This window comes from Sorex araneus, chromosome 9 (genome assembly GCF_027595985.1).
Source record: "Sorex araneus isolate mSorAra2 chromosome 9, mSorAra2.pri, whole genome shotgun sequence".
Taxonomy (NCBI): domain Eukaryota; kingdom Metazoa; phylum Chordata; class Mammalia; order Eulipotyphla; family Soricidae; genus Sorex; species Sorex araneus.
This window is the reverse complement of record NC_073310.1, coordinates 47,145,226-47,165,159: the sequence shown is the minus strand read 5'-3', so window position 1 is coordinate 47,165,159 and position 19,934 is coordinate 47,145,226. Positions and strand designations below refer to the sequence as shown.

Below are 19,934 nucleotides of genomic sequence, written 5' to 3'. Positions count from 1 at the left end.
GACTTCAGCGACCACAAGGGGTGCTGGGGATTAAATCTATGCAAGCTCCTTATCCCCCATACTGTTCCTCTGACCCCAGAAGTAATCATTGATCCCCCACATCTATTCATCAGCCACTTTTTTCCCTCACAATTTAATTCTCTGTGCCTCTTGGGAAAGCTCCTTGGAGCCATCTTTGGAGCCAGTGCTTTCCGGGCACACTTCATTCTCCCAATCAGGCAGCTGCTAGACTGCAGTTTTTCTCTAGGATCTCAGTCCCCAAGGCCATAGTGACCTAGAATTTTTGACGAGCCCCCAGATTCTGTTACTGGCAGAAACCAGGTGTACTGCTCATTGCACAGAAAACCAGATAGCGTGAGCAAGGACAACGTTTAGGGAGTGTCTCTCCGGGAGAGCGGCAGTGTGTGGCTAGGGAGAGGGATGTGGGAGGGGTGTGCATTGTGAACACGCGAAGGCTGTGTGGCAGGGCAAGGGGGCACGTGTTCCTCCTCAGGCATCTTTCATGTCATCTTGATCATGAATGTTTGTTTCAGTCCATTAGGGAGAGACCAGATTTCTGACGTTAACAGCTGTAGGCTTGAGAAACAGTCTCTGAAAGAGCAGTGCCAGACCGCCTGGCCATATGAGTACAGCGTCAAGGGGGGTGTACTTAGTAAAAGTTTAACCAGTTGAGAAGGGGAAAATGTCGCTTTCTCTGGGTTTCGAGGAGCAGTAACAAAATGGTATTGGTTTTCAACTTCCCTTTAACAGAACAAGAAATCTTTGTAACATAGGGCTTTTATTCAGTTTAGAAATTTTTTAAGTTGGTTCAGAAACTTAACTTGGTGTGCCCCTAGCATATTGGGTTTACCGTGTCCACCTATGGTACTGAGAGACCCAGGCTAAAAGCTGGGGAGAGCCAGAGAGCAGCACTGGCTGTCCCTTGGGGCTAGTTTCCAGTTAATCCTCCGACCCCAAAGGTCTTTGCCTACCAAGGAGTGTTTCCTGTGCAAAAAGATAGTTTCATAGGTTGAGGATGAGGGATGATGTTTTCTGTACTCACACGAGTGCACATCTTCTTGCCACAACTCAGATGCTTATATTTCTTTCGGGGAACCATTTATTTCTTGTTGTTTCAATAACATTTTAATCTTGAGGAAATTTAATTCAGGAAAGAGTTGAAAACCCCTCAAGAATAGAAGTAAATTGTTTTTGTCCTTTTGTTGGTATTATAACTTATTCTATATTTTTTAAAAATTGCTAATTAAGTTAATAAATTTCTGTGTTAAACATCATCACTCTTGAGATTTTCCCCTCCCAGCCATACAAATAGCTGTCACTAGATTCTGGGTTTTCATATCTTAAACATGATTTCTGGGAGCTGAAGAATAGGAAGTCCATTGTTTCTAAGGGTTTTTGGGTTTTCTTAATAAGCTGGTTGTGATTAATGCTAGATGGGAAAATGCCTTTTTAGAATTGACATTCAGGTTGCAATTATACCTTCACGAAAGTTCTCAGTGCCTTTTCATTGTTTGAGAAGAAAAGCCCAAGAACAAACCTTATCTTTAGATTTTCCTGGTTCTTACTACTTTGGACCCGCATACTGGGAGGGTATTAATGTTTCAGTGGAGCAGTGCCCTCTAGCAGTGACTGAAGGAACTGTGTGTCCCAGAGAGAGACATTGATAAGAGACACTGAGAAGGGATTCTCTTTAATGCCTCATACTATTGTATATTTTACAAATTTTTACAAGACAGAAGGCATTTGTTCTCTGATTAGTCTAACCTTTCATGAACCAAGGACATATGATAAATCACTTGGAGGTGGACAGAGGAGGCAGACAATTTTATGATGTACCCAAATAGAGAAAATGGGTGCAGAGGATTCTTGTCTTGATCTCAGTGCATAAAGCTTTGGGGACTGTGTTGGTGTAATGACTAGTGAACTCTGGTTTGTGTGGACTCATCATATTCTGAAGCACATTCTTTCTAGTCTGATTGCGTGAATTTTCTGTTCGCTTGATGAAAGGGGATTTGGCACCAGGAGTGGAGGTGGCCTTTCATGTGGAAGACCACGGAATTTCTTCTTTATGTAAAAGTGTTTTTGTACTGTTTTCGGTGGTAGTATTACTATTTTTTACTGAGACATTTTCCTCTGAAATCGGGTCTCAGGTTTAAGGGAATCATATTGCTTTAGAGAACTTTGAATTCAGTTTAATTGTTATGTGGTGTTGCTTTTGTTTTCTAGCATCCTCCAGGACAGATAGCAAGAAAATACAGCTCCTGCTCTACTATTTTCCTAGATGATAGCACAGTCAGTCAACCAAACCTCAAGTATACAATTAAATGGTGGGTATACTGATTTTTGTTGCACTGCTTCTTCTGTTTCTTAACTTGATTGGTAACTTATTGTTTGAGATACCTGGACAGGTAAGAGGGGCAGTGGGAGGCTACTGACTTCCAGAAATTACTTAAATAGTGAATGGGCTGGAGCAATAGCACAGCAGGTAGGGCATTTGCCTTGCACGTGTCCAACCCAGGTTCAATTCCTTTTTCCCTCTTGGAGAGCCCAGAAAGCTACCGAGACTATCCTGTCCACATGGCAGAGCCTGGCAAGCTACCTGTGGTGTATCCTGCCAAAAACAGTAACACAAGTCTTAACAATGGAGATGTTACTGGTGCCCGCTCAAGAAAATTGATGAACAGCGGGATGACAGTGACAGTGATACAATGAACTTGGTAATTTAAATATGGACTATTCAAGGTATTTGGACATACTGTTATTTACATAAAAGCTGAAGAATAGAAAATCCATTGTTTCTAAGGGTTGTGGATTTTCTTAGTAAGGTGGTTATGATTAATGCTAGATGGCATAATGACTTTTTAGAATTGACATTTTAAAAGTACTTCAAATGTAGACTAAACCTTTTAAATTTTTGTCTATGCACTTTTTTGACAAAGCCATCCTGTTATGTGTCTACTAATATTTCACTTTCTAAACAAAATGAGGCTCCATGTTCCCAACTCACAGGCCAAGGCTATGGGAGAAAGATGGTCTGACTTGGTGAAATGTGCTTTTGCTTAGACTTGAGAGATCTGAATTCTGACTGTGGCTTTCTAACCAGTGAGGAAAGTCGAGACAAGACCCTGCTTTTGTAGCCTACTTTCAAATAAGATTTAAGGGAGGAAAAGTGGAGTTTTGGGTTCAAACTCTGGGAACTTTGCTTTCTTCATTTAAAATGAGAATAAGAGGGAAAGAACATTGATTCGTGTGTGTGTGTCCCTGTGTGTGTGTCCCTGCTGGCATTGGTACAGCAGGGACCCTTCAGAAAAGATCAGAGATCTTGATGTTCCACGGCCCGTGGTCAGCAGTTCAACAGTGAAGATCCAGGACGTTTCTCGCTTTACTTAGTTAAGTCTGTTGTAGCCGTTTACATTTAGCAGCAGTCCATATTAACATGCAATGGTTGTTTTATTTCCTAGCTAAACAGTCTGCCATTCTGCTGCTCCATTGGGCCAGTTTCCACCCCTGATCATAGAGCTGTAGCCCCAAAGCTATTACTCTCCTTTCATAAAGGCAGAGAAGGGAAGCTTTACGCTTTATATAGTGCTATAAGAAAAGATTGATTATGTAAAGATTATACTTCTATTTTATTTGGCCATAACAGCTTCATGATGCAGGTTGGGCTCTTAGTTTACGTGTGAGGAAATAGGTTCTGATCCGTGAAGGAATGCTGATGAAAGGGTCAGGTTGAAACGCTGACCACCTCACTCCCAGCTTCCTCTCATTTCCAGTCCAGTAATAACTTTCCTGCCTCACAATCCCTCACAGTGGAAGAAGAACCATTTTCTTTCTCAGTCAAAAAATTAAGCTAAATGCAACACCAAACCTGCTCCTGTGAAACATTTCATTTAAATCTGACATTCGATTAGAAAGGCAATCATCACAGCATGACTGTTAAGTGAATAAAACAGCAATTTTCTCTTTTCTCCCAGAGACAGAACAGAAGGGCACAAAACCATTAAGCAGGTCAGAAATCCCAGCATTTAGTGTCTGAACCTGAGTCTTCTCATTTATAAAGTAGAATCAGGAACACCCATTTTCCACTGCAGGACTGCTTATATATAACGAAAAGCACTTTGAGATATTGTATATGTATCTTAAATTCTAAAGCCTGTTGACCTCAATCACAAGTTCTTCATCAGCTTAGGTGCTTTTCAAGAGTTTAGGGGAAAGGGAGTATGTTAATATTGTTACTTTGTTTATCCATGAGTACTTTTCACACTGAGCTGATGAGAGAGAGAGAGAGAGAGAGAGAGAGAGAGAGAGAGAGAGAGAGAGAGAGAGATTGAGATTTCGAAGAATACTTTTTCACGATAAAGTAAGGTCAGCGGTTTTCCTGTTCAATCACAGGCAAACATTTGAGCTCCTGAGAGTCCGGGTGCATGCCCAAATCTCTCAAGTGGGGGCAACTGAACAAATGAAGCTGTGTAGCACCAGGTCCCTGCTGCCTTCATGTTACCCAGATGCCAGATTCTGGCTCCGAGGTCCAAAACACAATTGAATGACAACCAGGTAGATATGTTCTTGATTACTTAAAAAACAGTGTTTGACCTCCACAGTGAATTTGAAAGTAATTGGAAAAACAGTGGGAGAATAGTTACTAAAAGAAGAAATTTTTCTGAACATTGACAGTCTATACAACAGAAGGAAACCCATCATCAAAATGAAAAAAGACAGTTTACCAAAAATGGGATGCACTTCTTTTGTTTTGGGCCCATACCTGACTCTCTGCTTAGATTACTCCTGGAGGTGTGCAGGTTGCCATGTGGAGTGCTGGGGTTCAAACCCAATTTGGCTGTGTGCAAGGCAAGTGCTGTACTTTTGCTCCAGCCTCTAGAAGCATTTTTTATTCATCCAGCAAGGGAATAAGAAAAAATGATTCAATTGAAAAATCCTATTCTGAGATTCTACTTAATAGGCATTTATTTAAAATGGCATATGAATAAATGAATGATTGGCAGGACATATAAATGGTTGGCAGAATAACATGAAAATGTGTTCATTGTTAATTATCATTATGGAAATGCAAATCAAAACCACATTGAGATCTCACCACATATCCATTAGAATGACTATATCAAAAAGACAAAAGACAATATGCCACAGGTAGCTTTCCAGGCTCTGCCGTGCCGGTGGGATACTCTCGGTAGCTTGCCAGGCTCTCTGAGAGGGACAGAGGAATTGAACCTGGGTTGGCCGCGTGCAAGACAAATGCCCTACCCACTGTGCTATCGCTCCAGCCCCATGATGTGCCTCATGAGTAGGAAAACACTTAATTTGGAAAGACTTAGCACATGTGTATGTCCGTTGCAGTATTATTTACAATAATCAGGATAAGAATACAACTTATATGTCCAGTAGTGGTTGAATAGACAGAGGTGTGGTATGTATACACAATGGAACATTGCTGTATTTTAAAAACAAAGGTGAAATTTTGTATTCATGACAACGTGGATTGACCTTGAGGGTATTGTAGATGAGATAGAGAATGGCAGTCAGTAGCTGCCCTCACAATGAAGAGTAAGGAAGCGGAGAAAAGAGCAAGTAAACCAAAGCAAGTTTTCTGCAGAGAACAGATTACTTCCAGGTCGCCACCTTCAGGTAACTATCAGAAGGAAGAGACTTGGGAGATGAGAGAAATAGGCCTGTGTATGGTGATGGCCCGAAACTAAAGGTTTGGTGGTGATAATTTTGACATCTATAGAGATGATGAATTATATACATACGTGAAGTTTACATGTTACATGAAACAATGTTGCCTCAGTAACAGTTTTATTTTTTAAAAATTTGCCAGCCAGCATGAAAAACTCTACCAAAAGAACTCAACATTTTTTCAAAATGAGTGTCAGTGATTATAGGGTAAAAAAGACTTTAAAGGGGAATTACACAGTATAGTTATTCTGAAAAATTATCTGATGGCCGATCTGGGGAGACTTACAGTTATTCGTGTTTTCAGATGGACTAATTTCAGTTATAGGAGGTTTTCTACTGGAAATAATATAGTCATGAATTGCACAAAAATTTATTCTATTTAAAATGGCTTTGAAGAATAATCAATGGTAAGGAAAAAATGTTAACAAAATTTGGATGCATACTTGTTTATATGGTACAATTTATAGATAGAAATAGATATCCATGTATTTCAAGTTAAAAGTGACCAACTTTGGCCAAATGGATTTTTTAACTTAAAATATGTATAATATTAATATAACACACCTTTTAAATAAGCTTTTTTTAAGTTTAGGGGAAGAGAAAATATCTTCATTTAAAATGTAAAATAAAACTTAAAGGTAGTTGTTATATTAAAAAAAATACAGCACTCTTGGCAAGTTGAAGGAGCAGGTTTGGCATATTGATAGAAGGTTATTGACTTAAAAGGACAAATTCGAGCCACGGCGGGTGAGTCACTGACCATTTTCCTTGTTATAGAGAAACCACTAATATTTCTAAAACAGTGGGTCTCAAGTTGGAAATTTTAAAGGTATTTAATTTGTACTATGTTTTATGAAGTCGCCTGTATTTTACAAACCAGGAAAGCTTAAAATTACAGATAGAAAAGAAATGTTGTTTCTAAATAATTACTTGAAATTTTGGTGTTTCTGGAAAAGATTTAATAATTGCCAGGAAAATGAGCTAGATTAACTTTAAAGCATGCATTTCTCTATCAGCATCTGAATTAAATGGGACTATAAAAATGATGGATTGTGTAACTTTTATGCAAGTGTTTATAATCAAACTAATGTTGAGCAATATATAATGTACAAAACATTGAACTTGTTTGCATTTTATTTTACAGTGTAGCTCTTGCAATATATTATCACATCAAAAACAGGTATGTGAATGATCAATATTTGTAGTGGAAGTTACATTAATTTCTGTAATGTTTTTCTTATTTTTTTCCCCGTTCCATTTCATTTGCCTCAGTATTTTGTTTGTTTTTTTGTAGGGCAGGGCAGGGAGCCAACTAGGTCCTGGCAAGGCTTCTTGTGGGCAGGAAGTGCCCCTTTTCCTGCCCCTTGCCCTTTCTATACTCTGTGTCCTCTTTAGACCACCTAGTGCTGTGGGGTCTAAAGAGGGGCATATCCCACCTCTCCGACCGGGAGCATTCAGCGGCAATATCCTCAGGGAGAACCCCAGCTCTGTGGGGTGTATGTATATGGGGTTGGGGTGCTCTCTCATGCCTGCCCCAGCAGCCTCCAACTTTTACCCTCTTCTGCTCGGCCTACTTCCTTTGCAAGTTGGAATCTGTAGTCTGGGCCAGAAGCCAGTGGTGGGAGGCCCTCAGGAGACCCTCACTTAGCTGTCCTCTGGGCCTCCCACCCTGAGAGGTGGATGGTCAGGGAGGCTGGTTTAGACGCCCGGCACTCTGCCAGTTGACATTGCCTTGCCTTGGCCTTTGAATGATGTAGGCATAAACTCACATTTTCATAGGATTTCTACTTACCAAAACTTCAGCTAAGTGCTGAAATGCTTCTGAATCAGAGGAAGCCAGATTGGGTTCTGGGTATGAAGGCAACAAGAGAAGAAACCTGCACAATACCGTTCTGCCTCTTTATCCTCTTTCTCTGTAATTCGCTGACACTTCCGTTTATTTTTACTCGGGAGTGCTCTGGTAGTGCTGAGGGTGGGCAGGCCACTCGGTGCTGTGGCACAGCTCAGTCTGCGCATGCTCTGAGGGCTCCGGTCACTCGCACTACCTCCCTGGCCCCTAAACATTCTTGATGAAGTAGTGTCCTTAAACTTACTGCGTGCGGCTTTACTCTCTTTGGTGTAGAGGCCATACCTGGCAATGCTCAGGGTCTCATGCTGGCTCTGTGCTTGGGGGTCGCTCCTGGGGGAACATGGGGGACCAGCTGGTGCTCCAGCCCAGGCCTCCTGCACACAGCATGCACTCAGCCCGCTTGAGCTGTCCCCCCGGCACTGCTGTGGGCTACCTTCACATGAAAAATGTTTCAAGTTTTAACTCCATTTAGAAAATTTGGTGTACGCTTTTAGATGAAGTACTTTAATATAATAGAACTTGTCTCTGACTACTGTCTGGAGAGAGTTCAGTTAACTTGAAAAGAATTAAAATCATTGATGAAACTTAACCTTAAACATTTTATTTTATCATAAAATGTGCAGACTACATTCATTTGCCAAAATTTTGTCTCAGGGGTTTTGTTTCAAGCGTAGAGAATTGACTGAAATTCCAAAGTTGCTTAGACTCCATACCTTTTATGTCATCAGTCCTTACTGTTCTGTCATTTTGTTTTGTTTTGTTTTTAAATTTGAGGGGCCTCCCAGTGGTGCTCAGGGAACGCCCAGGAGCCCTTGCAGGTGATCTCAACCAGCCTTGCCAGTGGACCGGTGCCAAGGTCATCTGACAGTCTTGAGGCTGGGTCAGATTCCTGCCCCCTGACGCTGTACTATGTCGTGGCCTTGTGTTTCAGTCAGTAGCAAGAAAACTCAGGACATTTGCAGAACAGTCTGAGTGTAGAACCTTTCACATTTAGACCATACCTTATCTGGACAAATTTATTTTAGTGATTATCTTTGGATTTTTTTAAAAATTCTTCTTTCTTTTCATGAGAACAAAGCCTTTCTTTGCAGGTGTATTTCATCAGTTAATGTGTCCTAACTATGCTACATGAGCAGAGTAGCAACTGCAGCTGGCAAGAACCAGTTCTGGGATTGAGCTCAGCTGCCTCACGATTGCACAGATCTCCATGCTAGGGCTGGAGACCTACCACCTCCACTGTGGTTTACAGAGGGCAGGGAAATAAGACAATGAGCTGGGCACTTGCCTTGCCCACAGCAAACCCGGTTTGATCCCTGGCATCCAAATGTCGCCTGAGCACCACTGGATGTGACCCCAAAATTTAACTTATTTTTTTTAAGCAAGCAAAGGGGCAAAAAGAGTTGGAATAAGTCAGTGTTCCCAGGGGATGGGGTGGTGTGCGTGTGTGTTCCAAGCTAAACTTCAGGCACCACATGCCTTGGTGGATCCCCCGCATCAACAGACCCAAACACTGAACTATGAGCCAGGCCTAGCACCGCTGAGCTGAGTATCACTGGGTGTGGGTCCTGGGCTCCCGAGCACAGCTGAGGAGACCCAGGAAAACAAACCAACAAGAGTGCACTGTCAGTGAAACGCAGACATAGTCTCATACCTGTAGTGCTCAAGCATCTCTGGCTGCTCAGTTCCCTGTTATGGGTCCCAAAGTTAACTTATAGCTAATGAAGAAAATAAGGGCCAGCTTTATTAAGTGCTTACCCCAACCATTCTGGTTAGCTCCTATGTGTGTTGTCTCTCTCTTTTTTTTAATCACAGCTCAATGAAGTGATGCTGATTTTATGTTCGTTTTACAGATAAACTGAGAGAAGAAATAATTTACCTAAGAGTAGATCATTAAGGAATTGGGAATTGAGCCCAAACATTATACTTCTGAAGACTTTTTTTTTTATTTTAATGTAGGAGAATTGCTATTTATTCAGCCATTGATTAAGCTGATGGAATTGGGCATGAACTCCACATTACTTTTTTTAAAATTTTTTAAAATTGAATATCCATGAGATAGACCATTACAAAGTTCTTCATAATTAGGTTTCAGTCATACAGTGATCCAGCACCCATCCTTCCACCAATGTATGTTTCCTAATACCAATGTCTGTGTTTCCCTACCACCATCCCCGGCCTCCCTCTATGGGAGGCACTTTCCTGCTTGCTCTCTCTCTCCCTTAACTTTTGTGCATTATGATTTGCAATACAGTTTTGTGACTGAAATCTCCAGCTTTCTCAGGGCCGCATGAACTGCCTCCCTCTACTTCCTGTACTTCTGGAAGCCTCCACAGTCACATCCACATCCCAAAGCTGCCACCCAATTGAAAAGCTACTCCAGCCTTACGGAGACTCTTAATCGGATGCCCCTCTTGGCTAGTGGTGATAAATTGGGCCAGGAGTGAGTAAAAGTGGAGAAAGGGAATATTTATAAACAAGCATAATTAACCTTTAGAAGGTGTCTTGGGAAGAGATGGCATATTGCCGGCTGACTTCTCCCTGACAAACCAGACCGATCAGACGATTGGAGCTGGTTATAGATGTGTTCAACAGTCCTGTTCTAGTGGAGGTGAAGGGAACAGCCAGTTCTCATAGGAGTCCATTTCCCCCCAGTTGCTTAGTTCATTCTTAATCCTCACTTGTTTGAGAACCTGTGTATTCATTGTTTAAACGGAATGTTTTTCTAGAGTGCTGAGTGACTTTTACAGGGACTCATTGTCTAGAAAGTTAAACTGAGCTGAATTGTCCGAGGAAAGGAGTACTCAGCTTTACCTCATACCACACCTTGGATACTCCCAGAGACCTCAGAAAGTTGTAGGATCAGATGATTCTTCATAGCCAGGCCCATTAGAAAAACACGTGTGCACCCGTTAGAAGTTGTCCTCTGCATTTAGAACATGCTTTCATGTTCTGCCTAGTTGAAATTTATTATTATGTTTCAAGACTTGGAATTCTTTCAAATTTGCTGCCTGTGTTGTAGGCTGGGGAAATGAGCACACATGACGCTTTAGAAACGATTCCGGGCGTCAGAGAGCTAATGCAGAGGGTAGGGTGCTTGCCTTCCGTGTGACCAATCCGAATCAGTCCCCATCACCTCAAGTTGGTACCCTAAACCCTGCCAAGAATGATCCCCTGAGCACAGAGCCAGTAGTAAGCCCTGAGCACCCTGGCTATGCTGCCTTCTGGTCCCACCCTGCCCCACTTCCCAAATAAAAACAATTCCTTTTGTTTGAAAAATGAGCTGTTCTTTTAAGCTCTTTCTCTTTTAGCTCAGCAGATGGTAAAATTTCAGAGCAGAGATCACAGAGTTTGCGCATCATGGATGTGTATGTTCAGCAGATCCAGAGCCTTCTGATAGTCCTGAACAAGCCCAAGAGACCATGGAAATACATGTTTCCTCCAAAAGCATTGGTTTCTAAATTCGATTTTAAAGAAAAAAATTAGGCAAAACTCCAAGGACATAAAACAGGTGACAATGGAGCTGTCACTGGTGTGGGGCACTTGGCCCCGGCAGAGCCAGTTTTGCAGAGGAACCATGTTTGGGGTTCCGTGCCTTCATCAGGCTGCTGGCCACCAGGCATTTCTTTCACAGGCTGTAGATTATCAAGTTAAGCTTTTCTGCCTGACACTTTTCCAAGATGAAATTGTGACACTCGGTGATGTTATTGAATTGTATGCTATGGAAACTTTAGTCACTCGGGTACACTGAACAGTCATTCTTCACCTAACTCCAACTACTTTCCTGAGCACTGCCATGAAGTTGCCTTTATTGGGGGTTGGCCCACACCCGACTGCTCAGGGACTCTTCCTGAATGTGCAGGCGGGACGCCTGGTGGTGCCTGTGGGAGAGGTGTGGTAACCCGAGGTGGTGCAGAATATTTGAACTGGGGTTCATGCCTCCATGAACTGTGCTCTTCTCTGGCCCTGTAGTGATGGGTTTTTGTTGTTTATTTTTGTGCTTTTTGGGTCACATCTGGCGATGCTCAGGGGTGACTCCTGGCTCTGCACTCAGGAATCACTCCTGGCGGTGCTTGGGGGACCATATGGGATATTAGGGATTGAACCCGGGTCAACCATGTGCCAGGCAAACACCCTCCCCATTATACTATTGCTCCAGCCCCCTGTAGTGCTGTTTTTTTAAGTTCATCGAACAGCCTTTGCTCAGAAACAATATGTTAAGGAAATGTTTTTTTCCTTAATTTGGTTCCTATGAAACTTATGAAAATAAAAATCTGAGGAGGCCAGAGTGGGGGCACTGAGGTGTGCTGCCCTGTTTCCTAAGCTCTGAGGGAGGTGGGGTGTGAAGGCTAGGGAGGGCTTCGAGGGCCACTGGCTAGCCTGGCTCTCGGTGGGCACCCCCAAGTAGGAGCCAGGTCATGTTAGCACAGGGTGGGCAAGAGGGATTGGAGTCAAGTCTAGGTCATAAGTTTTATGTTTGCTCTTTTCTTTTTAAAAAACAAAACAAAACAAAAACATGTATACATATGTTTAACAGATGTCACAGTCTTGGGCGTGGAGGTTTGGAAACTGCTTCCAGAAGGGTTTCAATCATCTCACCATTCACTCAGTACATGTACTCTTTTGCTATTTATTTATATATTGGAAAACACACACAATTAAACATATGCCTCAAACAAGCAAACAAAAAGTTACTTAAACTAAAGGAGTTCTATCGTCTTTATTTCAAACCTGATTAAATAGGGTCAAGGGAGAGAGCCAAGAGGCAGAGCACGAGCACCACTGAACAGTTAGGCCTTGTCCCTGGGACAGATCGTTGCTGGGAGTGACCCCAGGGCCCCTGAGAACTGCGTGGTGTAGCCCCTGTAAAAAACAAAACATTACGTATAATACTCAAGAAAAACAAGCCATTACTTACAGATACCAATAGCAGTTTCCACATTTTGCTCTGTCTTGTGTTTCTTGAAATGTAGTTGAGTCATGGTAATTTTTCTACTTTGAATGGCACTCTTTGTAGCAGAAAATGAACTCTGTTTTTTATATTTTTCCTACAGGGACCCTGATGGAAGGATGCTCTTAGATATTTTTGATGAAAACCTTCACCCTCTTTCGGTAATTTCCGCCTTGTGTTTCATAATATTGGTAAATTAATCCTCCTTTGCGCTCTTTTTGGCAGCCAGCTGTCTGAAACTATTTCCTTCCACAGAAATCCGAAGTGCCACCAGATTATGACAAACATAATCCAGAGCAGAAGCAGATTTACCGGTTTGTTCGGACACTGTTCAGTGCTGCTCAGCTGACGGCTGAATGTGCCATTGTCACCCTGGTGAGTGCACAGGATGGCCATCCTGGGACGCGGAGAAGTTGGGGTGGGGGCGCCCCTTCCATGGCAGAGGCAAGACTTCTCCTTCTGGGTCGCCTTTTGTTCCGGGAGATTGTAGATCTCCCCAAAGAAGGGGCCAAGTCTGTTTTCACACCAAAAATCACATTCAAAACCAAGAAATACTGAAACTATAAATGCAGCCAAGTAAAACATTAGACTGTGGGGGTAGGGGTGGGGTGAAGACAGACCAAGGCTATTCTTCATTGACATTTCCCAGACTTCCTAACCTCCTGTTGTTGATTTCCTGCCCATTTTATTGTTTATAAGTATAGTGTATATGTACGTGTCTGTGTGTGTGTGTCTGCATGTGTGTTTGTGAATATGTAGGAAGGTGGGGTATATAACACTAACTTACCTTTTGTGTAAGATACTCAGGGAACTCATGGAAGTGATCTCTGCTTCAAGTCTCAAGTACAAGGTGGTTTGTATTCTTAATGAATTTTTTGTATGAATTTTTATACAATTTTTAATGAAAATAGAGTTGACAATGGGATCTTTTTTGTCACTGACCTTTTCCATTGTGTGCAGCTCAGATAAGAAGTTAACTTTGCCTGTAAACACGCTATCCTGGAAAGAGATCAGAAATCCATTCTTTGGAGTTTCTGAAAAGATGATTATCTAGTGAAGTGCTTTACAGACCACCTATTCTTTGTAGTCCTGCCACATTACGAACTTTGTGTTCTTCACGAGTAAATATGTTCATTTACTCATTCATGAATTCATTTATTTGCTTACTCAAGTGGATAAACTCACTGAACTTGACTCCTGATAAATATTTTACAAATAATCATTTAGTGATTTAGAGTGATATTAGATTCTCTTGTCATACTTGGTGGGGGGAGGTGCATTTATTACTCAGAATTATTCCCCCCAAAATTTCAAGTCTTAGCAAAAACATGTGATAGGGCTGAGTTGAAACTTTCATGTAGGAAAATACAAGGAAGGGGTGATGGAAGGGATAGGAGACTGGATAAGATCAGTACTAAAATTCATGCGAGCCCTCCTACCCCCCAAATACAATTTAAAGCTGGTGTGGTAGGTGGAGATATTTTAATTCATGGAAAAGTCTTCATGTGACCTTGGTAGTTCTTCCTGGTGAGAGTCATTAGTATGAAGGAGAGGCTTACTGTCCGGGGTAGGATGTGGACTGGCATTTATTTATTTATTTTAATTTTTACATTTTATTTTCACAAAGTTGTTCACAATAATTGCTTGCGTTCGACATTTCTTTTATTTTTTTTTTACATTCAACCTTTCAACACTAGTCCCACCACCACTACACCTTTCCACCAAACCAAAGCCTGCCCCATAGGCAGATGCTAAATAATTTATTTTGTATTGCTTGCAGTAAATAGTATGAGATGTTATGTGACCGCAACAGTGGCCACACACTCCTGGAATTCTAAATTTTTTTTTTTTTAATATTTGGCTACCGGAAGCATCTCTGTGGTGTGCTGCTCTCTTCCAAGATTCATTTGTGAATTCTGGATCATGACCTTTATCGTGCTAAATGGTGCCCAGAGGCAGTTCTTGGGCATGATTGCCAGGACACTGGAAGGGTGGGAAGATGGGGGAGGTCACCCCCATCCCCGATTCCATGAAGCCTGGAGTTTTCAGTCACTAGTTCGACATACCTTGTTTTTTCAGCGGATTCAGTCTCATGTATGGGGGGCTTGGAACAAGCCTGTGAGGGCCGGCCATGAGCGTGGCAGCAGTTGGGTTCTGGAAGTTTGTGGCTACCAGGGTTCATTTGGGGCAGGTGGAGGGACACATCTGCCCCCTCCCCCCAGGGACCACAGTGAAATTAGCCTGGTGCAGGGTGGGGAGACATCTCTGATGTGCTGCTCTTTCTGAATCTTGGCCATTAATGCACTAGATCTTTTTTGAGATTTATTTATGGGTCTCTGAAGCAAGGCTGATAAATGGTTTGTGTACCTGAGCTAAAAGTGGCTTGTGGGCGTGACACCCACATACCTAACATTGGCCGTTTAATTTCTCGGGAAACTTGGTCCCGAGTAGTTGGGGTTTGGCCAGAGGCACAGTGGCAGTTGTGGGGTATCAGGAATTCTGAAGGTACCACCAGGCTACTGATGCTAGCCCTGCAGGTACAGGTTGACCTGCTGGCGGCACCGTACCCCACTGAACTGGCATTTAAATCCCTGCAGCACCCCCAGTTTCTCAGAGACCTTGAGAAAGCAGCTGAAATGTGGTTCCTGGTTTCTAAGCTGGCAGTAGGACTGGCTGGTTCAGTGCTCTGGAGTATTCAGGAGTGGTACTGAGGTCAGTAGCTGTAACTACTGCTTCTCATGTTTCTACCCCGTGAATGGAAGCTGAGCAGGCGAGCTTGCTTTAGTTTCCTTGGTCATACCTTAAGGGATGAGTGGCTTCTGGCTCCTCGGGAGTGAGTCCTGCATTGCAGGCTGAGTCTCGCACTGCAGCCTGCTTGTGTTGGCCGAGTTGGCCCGGGTGCTGGTGGCCAGAAGGCAGGCAGACAGACAGACAGGCTTGCTCTGAGTGGGCCCTGCAGTTAGTGCCAAGCAGCCATTCAGAACAGCCCAGCTAACAGGGATGTGTTCGCCTCTGTTCTCCTCTTGATCCTTTTCTTGGCACTTCGGCATGCTGCCCCCAGGAGGTAGGATACGCAGCGCCTGCAGGGACCCGCCAGCCTGCCAGGGCCTGCGAACATCTGGAGCCTAATGGGTTCAAACCAGATACATGGCAGCTTCATGAGAGGGATGATAACTTAGTATCATGAGATAAATGATGAGCTCCTGTTTATGCTACAGCTCTCATTGACACTGACACATGAGGAAATTTGTGTTTGTTTTTCTTTGGGGGGGTTTGGTTTTTTGTTTTTGCTTTTTGGGTCACACCTGGCAATGCACAGGAGTTACTTCTGGCTCTGCACTCAGGAATTACTCCTGGCGGTGCTCAGGGGACCATATGGGATGCTGGGAATTGAACCCGGGTGGGCCGCGTGCAAGGCAAACGCCCTACCCGCTGTGCTATTGCTCTGGCCCCTACACATGAGGAAATTTGTTTTTAAGAATTAATATGAAGAATTGCTCCGGGGAGCGGTGCGCTTGACGGGGACAAGTTTTCACATAAGGAAGCCTAGTAGCCTCACAGCGACAGCGGGAGTGAGAGGTGCTGTGCCGAAGTGGTGAAGCCACAGCGTCCGCTGCTCCTCCGCACAGCCCGTCACTTCTCTGGGGTCTTCTCGAGCTGGGTCAGACGCAGACCCGGGGGCGAACATCCATCTTAGCACTGTGTGGTGCTTGGACGGCAAAAGTAAAATTGACTCTGTGAAAGCCAGTGGTCTCTGGGAAAGGAGGAGAAATGAGACCAAAGACCAATGCCAGCGGCGCATCAGAAGGCCCCGAAGTCCCACATTTGCCTGTCGCCTCGCTCTGGGGTGCTGCTGGCAGCACGGCCCTTCCCTTCCCCTCCGGCCCTGCTGCTCCCTGCGTCTGCAGCCTTCCGGTCCCAGCCGGGGCTCGCCAGGGCTTTCTCGGCTGCGGCTGTTTGTGCTTGACACAGGTTTCAGAGTGGGAGTCCGTTTTGGCGAGCTCTGTCAGGTGGCTTGGTTGTCTGGGTCAGATAGTCGCCCTTAAAACACTCAGCTCCAACCCTGCTGTCCGGAGAAGTAGGCTCAGGGCCTCGGCCTGGGGTCATTCCTTTTCTTTGTTCTGACCCCCCTCCGTCCCCCACCGCTCCTCATCTTCCTGGGAGGAAAGCACAGAGCACACCCCGAGGGACTCCTGGGCCCTGCTCCTCCTCAGCTCACGCCCAGCCCGCTTCCTCTGCGCTGCACACATCCCGCACGCTTCCTGCCCACTGACCAGAGTGGGGCCTTTGCTTCATGTCACATTTTAAATCACAGCCTCTCTCCTCCTCCAGTAGTATTCTCACCTTTCCCTGCTTTGATCTTCGTCTGCAGTTAGCGTTATTTTTGTTGTACTTACTTTTGCCTATAGCACCAGCTCCCTGCTTGGTATTTTGTTGCTGGCATGTGCCACGAGTGGCTCACACTTGGATGAGGCTTAATGGGCACACATGGCAGCGCCAGCATGCGGAGCTTTTAAAACACTGGGCCAGAGAGGTAGCTCAGTAGGCTGAGCTCATGCTTCCTTGCACGAGGCCCCGGCCCCACAGGTCCCCGTGCACCACCTGGAGCAGCCCCCAAGCAGTGGTGGTTGTGGCCCCCAAACTAACACAACACCACAGCAGCAGCAAACGTCAGAGAGCTTTGAAATTCTTTCTGTCCTTGTATTCTGTGTGTTCGGCGCCTGGGTCACAGTAAATGGTACCTTTTCAGTAGCTGCAAACTCACTGAACCCAGTGACAGTGGAGCTAGGATTCTTTGTGCCTGAAGCCCGAGGAGCACTCAGTAGCTGTTGGCCCCTGTCCATCCCTGCACAAGTAGCGTAGGGACGTTAAGCTCAGACTTAACCACGGCTGCAGCTACTCAGGGAATTTCCAAAAGGAAAATGGCGAAGTCTTATTCCAAGGCAAGCCTTTGGTCATGCAAGGTTAGTTTTGTCTAGAGGGCTGTGGGCCGGATGGAAGGGAGCTGGAGAGGAAGTTAGTGATAAATGGAGAGAAGTCAGGAGTCACACACAAAGAAATGGGGAACCAAGACAAAATGGAGCTGTGAAAGCTAGAAGTAAGCAGACAAGAGAAGATAGATGGCCTGCTTATTAATGCCTCATTTTTATGGCTTTAATGTCACAGCTGCCACAGATGTGATGGATATATGTGTATATCTGTGTAGACACTTCAGATAGCATGCAGTATATGAGTAGTTTTCAGTACATTGTGCGACGATCATCATGTCTTCATTTCAGAATAAAGAAACCCTTGCCCTTCAGCCACTCTCCTCCGTTGCAGCCCCAGCCCCAGCCCCACGCCCCAGCCCCACGCCCCAGCTAGCCTGTTTTTTCTATTTCATTGGACTTAGCCATTCTGGACATTTCATAAAAATTGATTTCTGTAATAATTGTCTTTCGTGATTGGTTTCTTTTCACTTACCAGAATATTTTCAGAGTTCATCCACATTGCACCTGTTTTCATTTTTATTTTCATTTCCAGATAACATTCCACTGTGTGTGTAGATCACACATTTATATTCACTCATTTATTTGTTGGTGGGTACTTGCTTTTGTTCTGTTGTCTTGCTCTTGTGAATAATGCTGCTATGAATATTTGTTTAAGACAGGATTTTTGTATATTTTCTGCTTTTTTTTTTCTTTTGGGGTGACACAGATTAAACCTAGAACTCCCACATGCAAAGTATACACTGTAGTCCTTTGACCCACCTTCTGGGATACCCGCTTACAAGTTTTTTGAGCGAACATGTTACCTTCGTTTATCCTAGAATATCCATAGGAATGGGATTGGTGTGCCACTAGAAGTGACACAGTGGTGGAGGAAGTGCCGTAACTTTGTACACTAAAATCATAAATGCTAACAGTATATGTTAGCCTGTCACCTAAAATGCAGTAGTTTTTTTTTTTAATTCAAAGCATATTGGCCTTCAGATTTCTTCTGATTGCATTGGAAAGTATTCCTTCCTTTTGCAGCTAATTTCAAGAGTATCCACTGACTTTGATACTCATTTTTTCTTAAAGATCTGGGCCAAAGATATTCCTTAGTTGAAAGTTTTTACATTACCAGTTCAGTATCTTTGCTGCAGATTCATTTAAATTACCCATTTCTTCTTGAGTCAGTTTCAGTAATTCTTGCCTTTATAAGAATTTATTGATTGCATTGAAGTTATGTAATTTGCAGGCATTCCTACCTTGTGACACACCTTTTAGTGATACGCATCATTAGATATTTTTGAGGTTTGTCTTCAAAACTAAACTGATCCCTGTTTTACAAATCCTGTATTTGGTTGCGTTTTCAGATTTCAATTGATTATTTCAACTATTGAAAAATGGGTTTATCGGATCAAAATCTCAGTCCTTCCTTTAGGGAGACAGTTTTTAAAAAAGAAGAAAAATAAGCATGTGCTAGTGAGGGTTATGGCAAAATTATAACCCATATGTATTTCTGTTGGAAATATAAAATAGCTGCTATAGAAAATGGTATTATGGTTTCTCAAAAAGTTAAGCAGTTATCATTGACCAGCAGTTACAATTTTGAGTCCACAGCACAAGAGAATCAAAAGCAGGATCTCAAATGGAAAATTGTATATAGTGTTCATAGTCTACACAGGAAAAGGAAACAACTCACATGTTCATTGATAAATGAATAGCTTGACTATAATCTAGTCCCTTTATACAATATAATATTATTAAGCCTTAATAAAGTAGATTCTGGCTCATGACACAACGTAGATAAACCTTGAGAACATTAAGTGAAATATACCAGTACTTGTAGGAAAATATTGTATAGTTTGACTTGTGTGAGATACCTGGAATAGTTAATTTATAAAAATAAACTAGAAAGATGCTTGCCAGTGGGATTAGAGATTCTCTAGTAGGTGCAGAGTTTTAGCTTAGGATGATGAAAAGCTTGAGAAATAGAAATGGATAGTGATGATTCAGTAATGTTAATGTACTTAATGCCACAGTACTGTCCTCTTAAAGTGGCAGAGTTGGGGCTTGAGAGATAGTACAGGTGTTAGAACACATGGTTTGCATGCAGCCAGCCCTAGTTTGGGCCCTGGCATCCCAAGCATCATGGAGTATAGCTCTGAAGGCCCCCCCAAATACTGCCACGATGGCACTTCCTGGCACTGTATCAGCCAAGTATCTACCATTGACTAGTTGGCTAAGGATCACCAGGAGGGGCCTGTCCCCAGAATAACCAGGGGAGCATTTGGGAACTTTTCCCCCCAAACACAGCCATCAGTATTGCAAGTAAATTAAAAAAAAAAAAGGTTCAAGTAAAAAGGTTGGGGACTTAACTCAATGATCGAACACCTGTTTTACATGTCTGAGGCACTCAGTTTAGTTTCTGGTGCCAATAAAGGTTTAATTATAAAAGAAAACACCACAAGTAGGA

At 43.2% G+C, this 19,934-nt stretch overlaps 1 protein-coding gene across 1 annotated transcript in view; it reads left to right on the top strand.

The window, feature by feature from the left end:
- Positions 1 to 19,934, top strand: part of CCNY (cyclin Y) — a 171,013-nt gene that overhangs the window by 134,760 nt on the left and 16,319 nt on the right. The window contains exons 4-7 of the mRNA XM_055146843.1: positions 2,227 to 2,327; positions 6,839 to 6,874; positions 12,595 to 12,652; positions 12,747 to 12,866. Coding sequence (XP_055002818.1) covers positions 2,227 to 2,327; positions 6,839 to 6,874; positions 12,595 to 12,652; positions 12,747 to 12,866 — 315 coding nt within the window. The remainder of the gene's footprint in view (positions 1 to 2,226; positions 2,328 to 6,838; positions 6,875 to 12,594; positions 12,653 to 12,746; positions 12,867 to 19,934) is intronic.